Consider the following 16,851-nt stretch of genomic DNA (forward strand, 5'->3'; position numbering starts at 1 on the left):
TTCAAGGTGATTATGGACTTTCTGATGTGTTCAAATGCCATCTCAAGTGGGTAAATGACTGTAATTTCCAAGGACAGCCAGCTCTTGTTTTGCTGTATTCCAAATCTGAGGAAAAGACTCATGTACTTTGTAACCAGTAGAAATTAAGGCTACTGGTTCTTCAGTTTTGCCTGTCAACTGTATCCCTTGTTTTTCAAGATATTATCAGGCTATGCATATTTTGAATATGCAGATCCCAAATAGCAAAACTGGGATTTTCAAAATAAATATGTAAAAAGGCATTTCAGTATAGCAAGCTTCGCTGGTGCATTAAAAGTTTGAAATGATTTATTAAAATGAGATGTAAGGATTTTCTCATGCCTTGTTTAGGCTGGTTTTCATTCACAACTCAAGTATACTTTACTCAAATGGTCACATCATTTTCTAAAAAGAGAAGTAGAAATTGAAATTGTCCATCTTTCATGTTTTATAATTTTTCCTTCTTGATATAAACAAAATTTTCTCTGTATTAATACATACATACACACATGCACATTCACACATGCACACACATACAGTTAGAGTGTTTTATTTGTTCTATTTTGTGATCATTGCTAAAAGATCCTCAGTATACCTTCTAGTCATAATGCAAGTAAATAAGTTACATGCACACATGTGTATTTGGTCTCTCCATCTCTGCTTTCTTTGTCTCCTTTCATCCGTTTCTATGTATTTCACATAATATTGCACAGTGAGCTCATTTCTGACATTAAATTTCAACAGACTGGGTGATATTCATTAGCCTATTGCCGTGCAATGACTTAACCCATGGGGCTGATGTGCAGTGTTACTGAGGACATTACTGACTGTTAGAAAGACAACAAAAACCTGACCTACAATTTTTTGTGCTGTGTTGTGTTATAGCCTCATGATGAATTTGATATATTCTTTATGCTGTCAGCAAGTTAGCCACCCTTTATCATTCATTCATTCCAACAAATTCTTATCAGCCTGCTACTGTTAGCAGCTTTGCCTCAAGCCATTATCCTTAAACCTTATTCTTACCTTCATGCTCATTAGTGCTTTGTTGTCCATATCAAACTTCTTCCATTCTCCCCTCCCACACCAGAATTGTACCCCTCTTTCCCCTAGTTTTCCCAGGATGGGGTCTAGCTATACCAGGGATGTCTGATGTGTTAGTGATTGGCCACTGGTGGCCCATCTCTAGCTACTGTTAGAATTGGGAATCTGAGTTGTGTTACTCAAGACTGTATCAGCACTTCTTAGCCCTGCCTCTCCAGGAAACCTGAGGTGTAGGGTACATGAAGGGATGGTGTTTGTTCCAATGTCGATAAGCATTGCAGTTGGACTGCTTTATATTCTAATCTTGACCCACTATGTTTTAGCTGTATAACCTAAACCTTCCCAAACATTAGTTTCCTTTCTCTAAAGTGGGGATAGTAAAAGCACCTATCTCATAGAGTCACTGGGAAGGATTAAGTGGCCTCATATGTATAAAAGCTGTTAGCATAGTTCTTGGCATATGGTAAATAGTGAATTATGGGACCTGTTTCTGGACTCAGATCACTTTTATGGCACCTGTAGACTGGAAAGAGAGGAGGCTTTGTAGAAGATATCATTTGTAAGCTAAGTCTTAGAGAATGAGAAAGTTGACATTCCAATGGATGAAGAAGGTAGAAAGATTCCCCGGCAGTGTTATGCTTTAAGGTCTATAGGACAGCATGATGTGTTTGTGGAAATTGTACATAGTTTACTTTGCCTGAGAGGTGAGATAAAAGTGGGGAGGTGGGAGGAGGTAAGGCAGGAAAGATGACCTAGGACAGATGACAAAGAACCTTGTGGAGATCATAGAGGAGTTTAAACTTCATCTTCCATCAGTCCTTGCCTCCACATAATCTGGTTCCTCTGTTGAGCAGTTCAGTCACATAAACGTCTTTAAGAGCAGCAACCCTCAGAAAGGGGAAGGAGGGCATGAACTGGCCTCAAATGAACTGGCATCTCTTTAAAGCTAATGTTTCTCCTCAAGAATATCACATTAATTAAACATGTGCCTTGCAAGGTTCATTATTGCTTTACTTGTGTTCCCTGTTGGTTGTCTCATTCATTAATCTGCTGATTAGTAGCCCTGAACTCTGGCATCCCACCCTGTTTCTTGCATTCCCTTTTTAGTATAGTATGCCATTCCCCCAGGATGTGAACTCCAGGACCCGTCTCTGGCCTACTCGTGTTTGTTTTCTTTGCCCCTTGTGTCTGCCTCTGCCATAACATTTGTAGTATGTGTTAAGTAATCCTTAAGGTAACATTTTTATTATGTCATAAAAAGTACATGGCAAATATATTATAACTCATGGACTTTGTTTAAAAATGAACGGATAATTTATTGAGTGTGTTACATGAGCCTTGCTCCCCTCCCCATCTCAGCTGAGACTTACTGCTCATTTAGCCTAGCCTCCTATTGAGTGCTCCCACCCTGTGACATGCTGGGAAAGCAGACCCATGGTTAGCTAGAAGTGACATCATAGTTTATGTACTCAATAAAAATTTAATTAAGTCATTACAGGAATTGCAGTCATCATTTAACCCTCTGATTTCTTCTGTTTAGTTTATTATTAAACATTCAGTAATACCAGTTACCAAATCCTGATGGCTTATAAAATATCTGCATGAATTTTAATAGCTTAAATAAATGGGAAAATATGAGTAACTGATATAAAAGGAACGTTTTCCTTGTGGTGGTGCTGTATGTATAGGTTTTTATTAAAAGCACAGCATTGTGGAAAGGATAATAAGAGTTTAATAAGAGAACAGCCCAACCCTATTTGGGAGGAGTTTCTCATCTGGTTTATCCATCGGTGTAGTGGGCAGGGTGCTCCACATAGAATGATCTGGCAGTGGGGACACAGAACCACACTAGCAAACAAAAGCGTAAGTTGGCATAAAGTCACAACAGAGATTCACCAGAGGGGATACCCAGCTCCCCTTGGCTCCTGGGCTGGCTAGAAGGACCCAATGGGGTGGAGTCCAGTAGTCCAGGAAGCTGCTCTCACTTACCCTCACCTGTTGTCTGTAGATCATGTGCCTGCACTGATTGAGCTTCCACCCTTTTCCAGGAAGGGCCCTTTTCATGATCTAATCCAGCTGGGTGATGATATCTGAAAACCATTCCTAGCTGTGGCAGCTTGCCATCCCTCAGCTAGGAGTGAGGGGGAGAGGCAGCTTACCTCTTGCTGGAGTTAGAATATAACACCAGGAGGTAGAGGAACCTTGCTAATAAGGAATTCCACTTCTGCTTTCCATTCTTCCTGGGCAGTAGCCAGCCAGAATGCAGGTGCATCCGAAGAGGAGAAATTGTCTGTATGTAAATAGACCTTGCTGGACAGCAAGAACTGAGGTTTGCAGAGTAATGTGTTGGTGATCTCTGGAAATGCCCTGCAGATAGTGAGGTAGGAAAAGCGCTCCTCTGGAAATCAGGTTCTAATCTTGCCTCTGACACTAACTTGATATATGACCTTGGACAAGCCCCTTCCCCTTTTTTGGGTCTCAGTTCACCACTTCCTCAAAAGGATTGAGCTAGGTGGAATTGATCCCTTCCAGCTCTAAAACTTAATGGTTTGTTGCAACACATGAGCAGGTTCAATGAATGTTTACTGCTGAGAGATGCACCTGCTTTTGTGTTTGACATCTCTGATGATGTCTGTTTATGGCTTTGGTCTTTGTACAGTTAGGAGAACAATTAGTAGGGAGTAGGGAGAGCCCCAAAAGAGCATCAACAGGTCTGGGTTGCAGTACCATTCTCATGTTACAGAAGGAATTAACTCTAGCTCTGGCTTCTTTCTTGACTCTTCCTTTCAGCTCAGCCCATTCTAGAAGATAGTACAATAAGAAGTTAAGCAGTACATATTTCTGAACTTTCAGAAATGTAGATCGTACTCAGCAGCAAAAAAAGCAGACACACTATTGGATAGAACACAATATGTATGGCACTCAAGCCATTGTAAGGATTTAGTCATAAGCATGCCCATCTTAAATCCTGCTCTGGGCCAGGCCCTGGACTGGGTGTTGGGGGTATCAGGATTAATCAGACAGAGTTCCTTATGACCTTTGAGTAGCTCACAGATTAGTGAGAGAGACAGGTCCATAAGGGACTGTAAACCATGTTCTGCTCCCAGGAGAAGTACAGACAGAGAGTTCTGGGAACACAAAGGATAGATGGCTAATTTGGCCTGAGTTGAAGGTGGTGTGGGAAAGGTCATGGATTGCACCACCAGCTGCATCCAATCTCACATTCTCCAGTCTTGAGCTTCACAGTTCTTCCTTTTTGAGAATTATCCATGACTATAAAGTATTGGAACTGGTTTTAGTTTTATATAAATAAACCAGAAAGTATTACCCCTAATTCCTTGCATTTGCAGAGCACTTTAAAGCTTAGCAAGGCTTTCAGCATACATTATGAAATTAATGAATGAATACATGATACTTCATTTGCTCTTCAGCCGAGTATGAAGGGCATTTAAAGACAAGGAAATAGACTGAGAGAGGTTACTTGACTTGCCCAAGATCACATTGTATGTATACCACAGTATTATGACTTGAACCCAAGTTTTTTTACTTAACTCAGACCCCTTCACTGCTGTTTTCTGCCCTTCTTCAGAGACTGATTATGAATCACAGGATTAAATCACACAGTCTTTGGTTTATGATCCAAAGTAAAGTTGTCCTCCTGCAGGTAGGAACCCAATGGAACATAAGGTATATAGATTTTGATTTAGACTGACCTGGATGCTCATCTCAGCTTTATCCCTAATTTGCTGTGGGACCTAGGGCAAATCACTTCACCTGTCTCTGTCTATAACATGTGCACTATAGCATATCTACCTAGCTCTCTTGTGTTCTAGTGACAGAGGAGATGATGTCTGTAAAGTACCTGGCCCATAACAGGTGCTCAGTAAATAGAGGAGATGACAGTGCTCATGGTCATGGTCACGGTTATTAAGCACAAATCTTATTCTCCCTATTTATACATATTCCACATGACTTTTGGTTGTTTCTTTAACTTTTGGTCAGTTTAAATATTCAGCAAATCCTTAGTATGTATTACACATTACACCAGGCTTTCTGCTGGGATCCCAGAGAGGAATGAAACATGAATATTCCTGGAGGTCAGAGTTTTACCCTATTGAAGACATTCAGTGAACTACATTCTAGGCTCTGAAGGCCCACCTGGTCATTCTCTGTGCACAGTTCTACCAGGGTCTCAATAGTCTTGCTGGAATTGCATTTTTGAAACAGTCTCTTAACATTAACAGTCTTACTTCTTCAGCCCGTCTTATTCTCCTCTCCTTTCTCCTCAGCATCTCACCTATAGTCCTGCCTCTTTCCCTCCTCTTCCCACCTCTGACAACTTCCTTCTTCTGTCCTTTCACCACAAGTTCCTTTGAGTAGCCCTTAAGACATTTCCTAACCCATCCCAACATACCTTACTGTGTTCCTCCCATTCACCCTCCCTGGCACTCCCAAACACTTTCATTCTGGCCTCTGTACCTTTGCACGCTTGTTTCCTCTATCTGGAATGTCTTCTGCCTCCCCTCTCTTGTCAGACACCTCCCACTCTGAGGTCCACTTGAGTGTTACCTCCTAGAGAACTCCTCCCCAGCCTCCCCAGGCAGAGATGATTTGTGCTAAAATTCATTTATTGTTTACCACTTTTGGAATAGAATTTGAGGCAACACATTCCTGTATAATTATTTTTTACATGTCTATTTTCCCATAGTAGATTGCATACTTTGTGTTCATAGGATTTAGCACAAAGCCTGACATGTAGTTGGAGCTCATTCATTAAACTGAGTTACCACTTTGTGTAATTTGGTATCAGAACCTAAAAGAAGCTGTCAAATTGGTAAGGATCCTGACAGATCAGGGAAATGGCTGTAGACTGATGGTTTGACTTGTTAGAGATGCTCTCTTTTTGTTCTACTAAGAGTCTCTGACAGTTAAGAACTAAAATCATACTTTCTGGTTTTTTCCTTTCTTTCATACTTTTATTTTTGCCATTTTGTTTCTGTAGGTTGATTCCTATATCCTGAAGAAGAACATGATGTTTATGACAAATAATTTCTATGTAGCAATCTTGGGATATGATGAGGTAAGATCACTTGCCCAGCCTTAGGCAGAACAGTGACTTCCCCTAACAAAGGTTTTGTTGAGAGCCTCTGAGAAAAGCTTCAGGGACCATTATCACTATCTACCATTACAACTTAGTATTTTATTTATTTCCTTAGCTTCATTGGCTCAGCAACCTGATTAATTATGCCCAGGAGTTTGCCTAGTGCTTGGGAAGAGAGCACTGTATAATATAATCAAGTCATTCAGTTATGTCAGCCTTTATTGAGTGCCTGTGGAGGGACTAATGTCAATCAGTCACTGTCTCAGCCCCAGGTGCCTCTAGAGAGAAGACCTCTGCTCATAAACAGCATGCATGATCTGCCAGACAAATCACATGCTTATTTGGCTTTAATTACAAAAGCAATAGATCCTCATTTTAAAAACTCATAAAACTATGCATAAGTGGTTGAATTAGAAAAATAGAAGGCCCCGCTCCTCTCCTGCCGAATTCCCTGCCCTGGAGAAAAGCGTCAATAGTTGAATACTTTATTGGGTGTCCTTATAGATGAAATCTGTGCATACACAAAAATCTATATATTTATTTATTTATGCAAATGGTAGTCACACTATTCTGCAACTCCTTTTTGGTACTCAACAAGGTATCTTGGCCATCCTTGCATATCAGAACAATTAGATCTACTTCAGTTCCTCAGTCATGCTAATTACATTTCAGGTGCTTGGTAACTTTATGTTACTAGTGGCTCCTGTTTTTGACAGTGCAGCTGTAGAACATTCCATCGTCACAGGATTGGACAGTGCTATTCTATGGCACTTATCCTAGAATCTTGCTTGGACTGTGCCCCTACCCTGGGTGGTGGGCACTTTTGGAACCTTCTACTACATTAGGTCCATATTCCTCCATGGAATGTCCAGGCCTTCTGGGAACTGTCCCCATTGTGACATGTCCTGTCCACATTTAACTTCCATTACCCTCCTATATGTAGCCTTCTTTCCAAGAGAGGCCATTCACCTCACTGCTCCACAGACATGCTCTACCTGAATGAAGCTCTGCTGGACAACTAGGTGTGGAGGGCAGTAGCTGAGTCTATCAGCTTTTGACCTGAGGGCCTGATTCAGTGCCTAAAACCTTGTAGACACTCCCTGTATACATGTAGTGAAATAATATTATTCTCTAGTGCTTAGAATGCCTTGTAGCTCTCCAAATATTCTCTATTCTTAAAGGTCCCCTTTTCCACAAAGCTTTCCTTGACTTCCCTAAACCTGTGCATTTTACTCTGAATTTCAACATCTGTCCATTCATCCATTTAACAGGTATTTATTAAGTGCCCACCATGTGCGAGGCACTGGAAATATATTGGTGAATGAAACAAACATGGTCTGGTCTTTCCCACTGGAGCTTACTTTCTAATGGGGACAAAGGCACTAATCAACTAAACAAGCAAAATATCTAATTACAAATAGAGTGCAGTGATAGAGAATGGAAGGGGCAGTATACTTGTGTGAACTGGGAAGGTCTCTGGGGAGTTGTCATAGAAGCTAAGACTGAAGAGTGAGGAGTCAGCCATGTTAAGAGTGTTCCTTGGAGCCCCTGTGCAGATTAGCATCGTTCTCTCTCCAGGACTTAATTATCTGCTGCTGTGTGATGTGTACTAGCTTTGTCCTTTCAATTAGATTGCAAGCTTTCTGCTGGCTGAGGCCATTTTGCTGTGATTCTGTGTTCTTAGCATCATGCTGAGCATGTAGTGGTGTCAGATCAATTTTCACTGAGTGAGACTCTGAACCATAACCAGGGCCCTCTAGGGCCTACATAGCCCCTTTGGCTTCCTCTCAGTTACTCTAAACCTGGATGTTTTCATTTCCTAAAGGATGAATTTTTTTTTTTTGTAGTGGGAGGGAAAACAAGTAGGAACCCTAGTAGACTGTGGGAAAATTGCTATGCAAACTAGTATTTGGCTCCCGGGCACCCTTTTTCCTTTCCTGCTTCCTCTCTCAGACCAGTCTCCCATTTGTTTTCATTGCCTTACAAGCAGTGGTAGAGAAAAGCCTGAAGTTGGGTTCATTGATTTACCCAACCATTTTCAGTGCACTCTGCTTTGTGTCAGGTACCACATTCTATCTAGAGCCAGTCAAGCACCACCTCTTGACCTCACCAGTACTTTCTGGTCTTAATTCTACCACCAATTAACTAGATTACCTCTAAGCCTCAGTATACTTATCTTTCAAATGGGGATGATAATATCTGCTCTTCTTAGCATATATAGTTATTAGGAGCCAGTGTGGGAAGAAATTCAGTCTGGAATAGTCAGGTTATTATCACTGTTAATCCAAATCGTGAGTCATCCTTTTCCTTCTGACCGATTATGGGCTTGCCCCTTCCCAGCCATCTCACCCATCACTGAAGCTGCCTGTTTGCAGCAGACCGTGGCTCCCAGGGCTTTTGCTGTCCTGTGCTCTGTGTTCATTCTCCAAGTCCTCATAACACCCACTCCCACTCCTGTTCCTTCCCATGTAGCACACATGGGTCACTGCCAGCAGCACTCCGGCATGTACCCAGGGCACCTCAGACACAGCCAGGCTGTTGTGTTAGCAAATAGCTTGGAGAACGGCGATGTGTCTGAGCTTGTCCTTGGCTCCTGTCCCCACCTGCCAGAAGAAGCTGTTTTTCCTGACTCAGCCACTGTGCCAGGACCGTCTCCTTAGCTATGGAATTATAGGTGTGTGTTTAGCAAGGGGCATTTGGAACAGGTGAAATGCTTTTCCACCAAACTGTCAGCCCCCCATACTGACATGGACCTTCCTGACAGGCCCGATGCTAGACCTCGTGTACCGTGATGACCCAGAGGTCAGCCCACAACAAATCAATTAAATGATCCTGGGTCTCTGTGTAGTGATTTACCACTGAGGGAGCCTTTCATGCCACTCTCTCTTAATCCTCACAACAACTCTGTAGAATAGGTATTATTATGCTTTTTTAGCTCATGAGAAACTGAGGTTCAGGAAGGGCCAGTGACTTACCAAAGGCCACACAGTTTTTAAGTAGCAGAGCTGCCGTTTGAACTCAGGTAGTCTGTCCCGCAGTTTCTTCAACTATATCCACAGCTGCCTGACAGAGCAAGCTCCTAATCTTTGTATCTCACATATTATTCTTAACAAAACACCTTTACATTCTCTTATAATTCAAAGACGCTATTAAGAAGGGCAAGCATTTTCATTTCTGTTTAATAGATGAGGAAGTTAAGACTCAGGTTTAGTGAATCCCCATCTCTGAGCATATTGGCAGAGCTAGGATGTGATCTGGCCTTCCGGTTTCTAAGTCCCAGTTAGTACTTTGTCTGGTTCCACACACTACCTTGGCACCTGGACAAGGGCCTGCTCTTTCTTCTCAGAGCCTTTCCATTCACTCACCCTCACCGGGAAGCAAGACCCCTCCCTCACTCCTTCCCTTAGGGAGGTCCAGAGAGGTGCAAGCTAGAAAATGGCCCTAAGTCCATGGCGCAGCTGCTGATTAGCCTTGGATATTTGGGCTTCCCAGCAGAGCTCTCTGGGACAGGTGGCATTAAGTGCAAACACACACATACACACACGTGTTTTCTGAGCATTTCTTCTGTGGCCCATGACAGTCCTGCCAAACAACCTGTACCTCTACTTAGGGAGGTTGGGCCAGTTGTGGCCAGCTCAGAGCTGAGTGACAGTGAAAAGGTGCCTGGTTCCCTTCCCCAGAGCCAGCTGTCTTGCAGAAGTGTGCCCTTGGATGAGGAGAGAAGATGCCAACTCTGATCCTGAGGGAAAAAAATGTATGCTCACAATACTCCAAGCCCATCCCCTGTGACAGCAGTGGAACCACTGCTGCTACTGTTTCTCGTCCTGGCCCCTCGGGCATTGATTGCATGGGCCGGCTGCCCTATGGTCGAGAGAGGTTGCTATGGCCTAGGAGGGTCAGCCAGACACAAACCCCATCTCTTCAACCATAGCCAGTCACTTGGTCCTTTAGATCTCATGTTCTTTCCTTCTCTACATAAAATGAGGGGGTGGACCACATGCTCTCTGAAAACCCCTTCCAATTCTACCATGTAGCTGCCCCATTTCTTTCTTCTAGTATCTGTAAAGTCCTTCTGAACTGATTCTGTAGTTGCTAGCATGTTCACAGCATCCCCAGCTTTTGTATCACAGCTCTGCCATACTCCTGGGAAGAACCAATGGTTGTACTTTGTGTTCTAGGGGATCCTTTCAGATGATCATGGTCTGGCTGCTGCCCTCTGGAGAACCTTCTTCAACCATGAGTGTGAAGACCCCCGACAGCTTGAGTTGTTGGTGGAGTATGTGAGGAAACAGGTGAGCAGCCCCTCCTCTCCAGAGTCTAATGGAAAGCAGGTCCTTCCTGAGGTCTGTGGATGCTGGACTTTCAGAGGATCATGAGAGGTTGAGTTCCCAGAGGCCAGTCTGATGGAATTCTGACCAAATCATGTCAGCCACAGGCATGGATGGATAACCTTCTGTGTATCTAACCACGCACCAGGTCAGAGGTCAGGGAATGAGAACAGAAGAAGAAAAGGCATTGAGTAGTCTGCTTCCATAAGCTTTTGGTCATTCATCACTCACAGTTCATTGCCTACTGTGTGCCAGGTGCAGTGCTGGATCCTGGATACCCATAGTCCTGACAGATATTGGCATGGGATTCAGTGCAGCTACTCACTCTAGCCCCCCTTCTGTACCCACTTTGAGCCCCAGGATTCATGTTTTCTGCTCCTGATTTCTAGCAGGACAGGGCTCTAGGCAGCATTCCACAGGTATTCCTCACACCTTTTCTACCAGGTGCTATCCACAGTCAAGCAGGGGCCCCCCATACCCCATCTCATTCCTCACCCCTTTGGCTCCCCAAGGCTCCCTGATACCAAAGCTTCCAAGAGAGACCTTTGTAGTGTGGACTGCTTAACTCCATAGTTTTCCTCAGGCCCATGGAGAATTCACTTCTTGATCTCTGCCTTCTGATCCTATACTGAAGGGAAACCCATGCTTTAAAGATGAGTGACCTGAGTGACGGGGAAGAACATGGAGGCTTTTCCAGGGTCTCCCAGTGAGTCAGCCTGCATAGCTGGCCTAGAACCCCAAGCTGATTCACGTAGCCACTAGAGGCCTGATGCTGCTCCAGGCAGCTCATCAGCTCAGGCTGTCCCATGAGTCATACAGCTGCTTCATGGGCCTGACCTCTGGAGCCAAAAAGGCCTCACTTCACAGTTACTCTCTTACTCAACTGTGTCTATTGCCTTCAAGCCTCCAACAGCCAAGAAAGGGAAGGCCAGGCCCTGGCTTTTGAGAAGACAGGGCCAGCAAGACCAGCTTGTTGATTACTGGAAAAACCACATACTGGTTCTCTTCAGACCTAGAGGGTAGAGAACCCCAAAAGTCAGGACTTCTGTTTGACCATTCTTCAAATCTGCCTGAGCCAGAGAAGGCACTGCAGCCAGAGGGCCCCACCCATGGAGAATTCTAAGGCTCACACTGTTGACTGGACTCGCCCTCACACAGGAGTAGCAGTTGGCAAAGCAAATGCCATATTCTCTGAGAGACCAGCCCAACTTTTCCATCTGTTGTGGTGGGTTTGTGCCAGGGGCCATGATAAGGGTACAGCTGGTGACCTCTCTGGGGGCCCTAAAGGAAGAGGCTGCCACACCAGTCCCCCTGTAAGAAGTCCCATATTGCTCCAGTGAGAGGCAGGCAATAGGAAAATAGTGCTAGGGCTCTTAGGGAAGCAGCTTTGATGGGCACCCAGTTCTGTCAGCAAAACTTCTGAGCACCTTCTGGTACACTCTGTTGAGAGAGCAGAGATTAGTAAGACCCAGTCCTGCCCTTAAGGAGCCAGTTCATGGTTTGGTGAGGGAGACAGGCCCAGGGCTAACCCTGGAATGAGTCAGTGTGTGATGTGATATGGGTAGGAACAAAGTGCTATGGAAGGCCAAAGAAAGGAGAGAGGTCTGACAGAACGGATCAGGAAGACCAGGAAGCTGGGTGTCGAGCAGACTCTAGTCCTTGCCATGACAGCACTTGGTCTGGTAGATGGCCCAAAACCCAGTCAGAGATGATGTTGAGATGTTCAACCCAGGAAATGGGCAAAGTACTGGCAATAAAAAGAGACATGGACTGTTGGAAAGAGGAGTGGATTTTTAGGGAGGATAATGGATCAGTTGACCTTGCACTGAAAGACAGCAGGACATGGGAAATCTAGACCTGAGGTCTATGTGAGAGGCAGTGAGGGGAAGGGTCAGTTACCTAAATACGAAGCAGTAGAAATGAAGGAGTTCTTGGAAGATGGAGACAATCCAAGGCCTAAAATGAGGCCTCTAGACTCTTGCCCCTCCACTTTCCCCCATAAATGCTTCTCACCCCAAAATGGCGCCTCGCCTTCTGGATCCAGGACTGACTCCTGCTGTGATCTAGCTCTCATCCTGGAATTGCCTCTCACCTGAAAGTTTCCCATTGTGCTGCTCTCCTTACCAGCAGCAGCCTGGGGAATGCTTGCAGAGACCACCTTTATCTCCTGACACCTGACCAATCATTAAGTCAGAACTGCCCAACCACCCCTGCCCTGCAGCTGCTCTGTCAGGGCGTCCCCTCTCCACACTGCTGTCAGTAACCCCACCAACCAACCATCCTAGAGGGCTGAAGTTGGGGCCCACTGACTGGAGTTGGGGCCTACTGACCAGGGGCTCAGGGCCCACTAGAGGACAGTAGAGGCATACCTATTAAAGAGTTCCAGTGACTAGCAGTGTACATGCTCTTATGTTACATTATTTAATCTTTTCATGAGTCCTGTGGGGTACATGTTATCTCCTCTCTCAGACAGGGGAACTTAAATCTCAGAGAAGGAAACTGGCCCACCTTAACATTGCTACCCTGAAAGGACAGACATCCCCCCAACCCAGCCCCACCAAGGACATGTCTCCCGATACATCCTCCCTAGAAAGTTCTTGCAGTCCAGAAAGTCATGGCTCGTCTCTCTGTCCATTCAGACGTGTGATGAGGAATTCCCTAAAGCCTTCCCAAAGGAGCATCCCCTGTGATTTGTTTCTCCCAACTCCTTTACTCCCTTGAATGAAATCATCTGGGAGATCAGAGAACCCCTAGGTTGGGAGCTGGGGTGGTCAGAAGCCCCCTTATGCACCCTCCCCTCCCTCTCCTTTGGGAGGCTGGCTCCTTATGCCACCTCACATCTGTCCTGCCCTTGTTGCTTTCCTGTCTCCCTCTCTCCCGGCTGCAGATGCAGTACCTGGACTCCATGAATGGTGAAGATCTGCTTCTGACAGGGGAGGTGAGCTGGCGCCCTCTAGTGGAGAAGAATCCTCAGAGCGTCCTGAAGCCCCATTCCCCAACTTACAACGACGAGGGTCTTTGATGGGCTTGGCCTTCTGAACAGCTGGCCAGCTGGCTTTGAGGAATTGCCAGGAGAGAGGTGCCTGTTTGGACCAGGACCCTGCAGAAAGTGGCCTGAACTGACCTTTGAACAGCTTCTGTCAAATACTTGGCCCCATTGTGTTGATTTTCCTCTTAGTATGTGCAGGAGTCTGATATGGTGGGCTACGGTCCTTGTATCTTTGGAGATAATCTTTCCCTCAAGAGAAGCCCTGAGCAGGATCTCCCCAGCATGTACTCCCCAAGTTCCCTCCAGCAACCATGTGATTGACAGAGTTTCCCAAAGGCCACAAGAGGGATGGGGGTAGGTTAGAAAGGGGACACCCCCCACCAAGGGCTGCTGAGTTAGGAGGAGTAACCATGCTCTGTCCTCTGGGTTTGAGCTGTGGGGTTGGGTTAGGCATTAAAAGAAATAGAGATTTATCTCCGCCGTGGATCTTATTTATTCCAGGGTCTTTAGACACTTTCTGAGATGGCAGATGCCATAAACTGAGTATCGCCTAGCTGAATTAGAGACAACGAAGGGGAGAGGGTCAGCTGCTGCCTGCACAGCCTGCCAGGCCCCATCCTCTGAGACCCAGGGGTCCTCTGACGGGCAAGGGGTTTATCACATCCTGAGTCATTTAGAAAGAGGCCTCAAGGACAAAGGTCCCTTTGTCCTCGCTCCCTCCTCCCGCTGAGTTGAATTGGATGAGAAACATGCTGTCTTTCCTTTCTTGGCTTCCCTAATATGAGATACTGGGGAGAAGAATAGAACACTCTTCTTGGCTCAGTTGTACCATCCCAGGACCCAGCTCCATGCTGTTTTCTGCCCCCTCCCCCGCCTCTGGAGCACGTGCTGCAGAGCCACCTTGGTCTGAGCACTTGAGGACCAGTCCCCTCCTCCCTCTTAGTATGGGTCATTTCTTGGGGGATTTTCTTTGAATTGAAGAAAGGGGGCGGGGAGCCACATGGATGCTCCCTCCCCCACATCAAACTTCCTTCATTTAACTTGCTATAAAATGAGTCATATAAAGAAATTCTATATGGGTGAGGTATATCCCAGTTCTGTGAAAACATTACAAATCAAACCCCCTTCTCTGAGTTTATTTAAGATGCTTTTGTTGCAAGTGGAGCTCTAGAGTGAAGCCTCCTCTGTGTGTGTGAGATAATAACACCTTGTAACTCATTACAGCTGGGCACTATTTACATAAACCAGAGCTGAGCCAGGCAGGAATTTGCTGATTAATTTATTTTTAATGGAGTGAAGTATACCATGCACCAAAATAAACTTTACTGTGTGTACCTAACTGCTCCTGGAATGGATGGAAAAATTAATGGAACAGATTTTGGCTCCCAACTCTACACATTAATTCATATATAAAAGTAATTTAAGCCTTAACCCATTTGCTGCCCAGGGCAGCTCCCCAGCCACAGATCCCAGCCCACAGCACCAGTTTAGCTACTGGAGTTTCTTTAGAGTCATGGAATCTCAGATTTGGAAGGAACTTTGGAGGTTATTTATCCAGCCCTGGTCCAGAGCTGACTCCCCTTCTCAACATCCCAGTTGGCCTATGTTCATACAGGCCCTTTATGAATACATCCAGCAGAAGATGCTCCCTGCCTGCACAACCAAATCCTGTCTCCCTAAGATGAGGAATCATCAGACACTGCGATTGTGATACAGAGCCGCATTTCAAAGAGTCAAATCAGATCTATCATGTCTGTGATGCCCTAAAGCCCTCAAGGCGTCTTTCTCTGACTATATGACACCTTCCCCTTCAAGATAAAATCTAGGCTCCTCAGAGGCTGCAAGTTTCGTCTTAGTTTGACCTGTGCTTGTCTTTGTGGGTTTCTAACCGATTTCTTCTCAGGTAAGCACTTGGGCTTACCTGAAGAGATCGCCCTGTGTGTTTCCTTTGCTTGGAATCCCTTCCCTCCCGCTTCTGACTAAAGAAATCTCACATGTCCTCAAGTCCTTCCCTCTCCTGTCCACCCCAGGTGACAGACTCTGTTGAAACTATATTCACATAACCCTGCATTCTGCATTGGGAGCTCCTTGAAAGTGGGCGCTGTGTTTGGGTTGGTCATCTTTTTTTCCCCAGTGCCCAGTACAGTGCCTAGCTCATAGTAGGCATCAGTCTAAGCTTTGCTACATAAAAGAAGGAATGAATAAATCATCAGTCATTATCAGTACAAGGCCCACAAAAATGCCCCTTTCTGGACTATTCTCTCAGTCTAACCTATAGTTGTTTTTTTTTTAAGTTATCATTGATATACAATCTTATCAAGGTTTCACGTGAGCAACATTGTTAACCTATAGTTATTTTAACAAATCAGTACAAAGTATCTCCTTTTACCTTTGCACAGAATGAAAGTGAAACATTGTTTCTGTAGCTAAATGTTTTTCTCTTGTAAGTTGTTATTATACAAAACAAAATGAAGGATATGATTTCTTGCTCTCGGGGAGACTGCTCTCTAGGAGTAATTTTGTCATTTATTTACACTATATATTCCCAGAAAGGATCACAGCAAATGAAGAGACACAGTTAAAATAAAACTGCAAAACAAAGTTTAAAAGATATGCAAGTATTGAGAGCGAAGAGAGGGAAAATACTCACGTTAGAAAACCTAAACTATTAGTAACCAACTTTCATTATGACTTTTTTGGTAATTTATAAAGTTTTTAATGTGTTATCTCATAGCAATCCTGTAAAATTAGTGTTCTCTTCATTATTTTTACATCCTTTACACAAGTGAGAAGACTAAGGCTCAGAGAGGCCTGGAGGGTTAACCAGCCCAAGGAGGGGACAGGACCTTCTAACCCCGTATTCTCTACCCATCCCACACCGCCTCCTGCAGGTCAGCGAGGAAGTCTGCAATTAAGTATAAAGCCTATTCTGAGGTTCCTGGCATCCAGAGGCAGAAATGGGAAAGCTTAAGGTTATGCAGTTCCCATTGCCACATTAAAGGAAGTATACTTATTCATCAGAAGAAACAAATCTTTTCCTTACTCTTCAGAGAAGATTATATTATAGGGGTTTTAAATGAGAAACACTGAACAATGAAGTGAATAGTACCCCTAAGATTTTGGTTTTCCCTAAAATTGTAAAAATCATAAATGCTGTATTTTATATCAAGCTGAGGTTAAAGCCCAGGCTACAATTTAGCCAATATTTTTTTGTGTCTCTGTTGTGTGTCAGACACTACTTGGTATTTTCACTTGTTATTTCATTTAATCCTCAATGACAGTTCTTTGAGGCAAGTGTTACTAACCTCATGCTTCTGCTGGAGGAAACTAAGCTCAGGGAGGCCCACATTTGCATGCAGACTTGGGTGGTT

General features: G+C 44.5%; 1 protein-coding gene across 5 annotated transcripts in view; it reads left to right on the plus strand.

Moving 5' to 3' along the window:
* Positions 1-13,953, plus strand: part of UQCC1 (ubiquinol-cytochrome c reductase complex assembly factor 1) — a 150,092-nt gene extending 136,139 nt beyond the window's left edge. For 4 of the 5 annotated variants that reach the window (XM_037012775.2, XM_037012776.2, XM_037012777.2 and 1 more), the window contains 3 exons: positions 6,065-6,142; positions 10,342-10,455; positions 13,379-13,953. In XM_037012775.2, the coding sequence (XP_036868670.2) occupies positions 6,065-6,142; positions 10,342-10,455; positions 13,379-13,513 (327 nt within the window). In that variant the 3' untranslated portion in view covers positions 13,514-13,953. The remainder of the gene's footprint in view (positions 1-6,064; positions 6,143-10,341; positions 10,456-13,378) is intronic. The other variant, XM_073236684.1, reaches the window with a different exon arrangement.
* The last annotated feature ends 2,898 nt before the right edge of the window (positions 13,954-16,851 follow it).

This window comes from Manis javanica, chromosome 5, assembly GCF_040802235.1.
Source record: "Manis javanica isolate MJ-LG chromosome 5, MJ_LKY, whole genome shotgun sequence".
Classification (NCBI taxonomy): domain Eukaryota; kingdom Metazoa; phylum Chordata; class Mammalia; order Pholidota; family Manidae; genus Manis; species Manis javanica.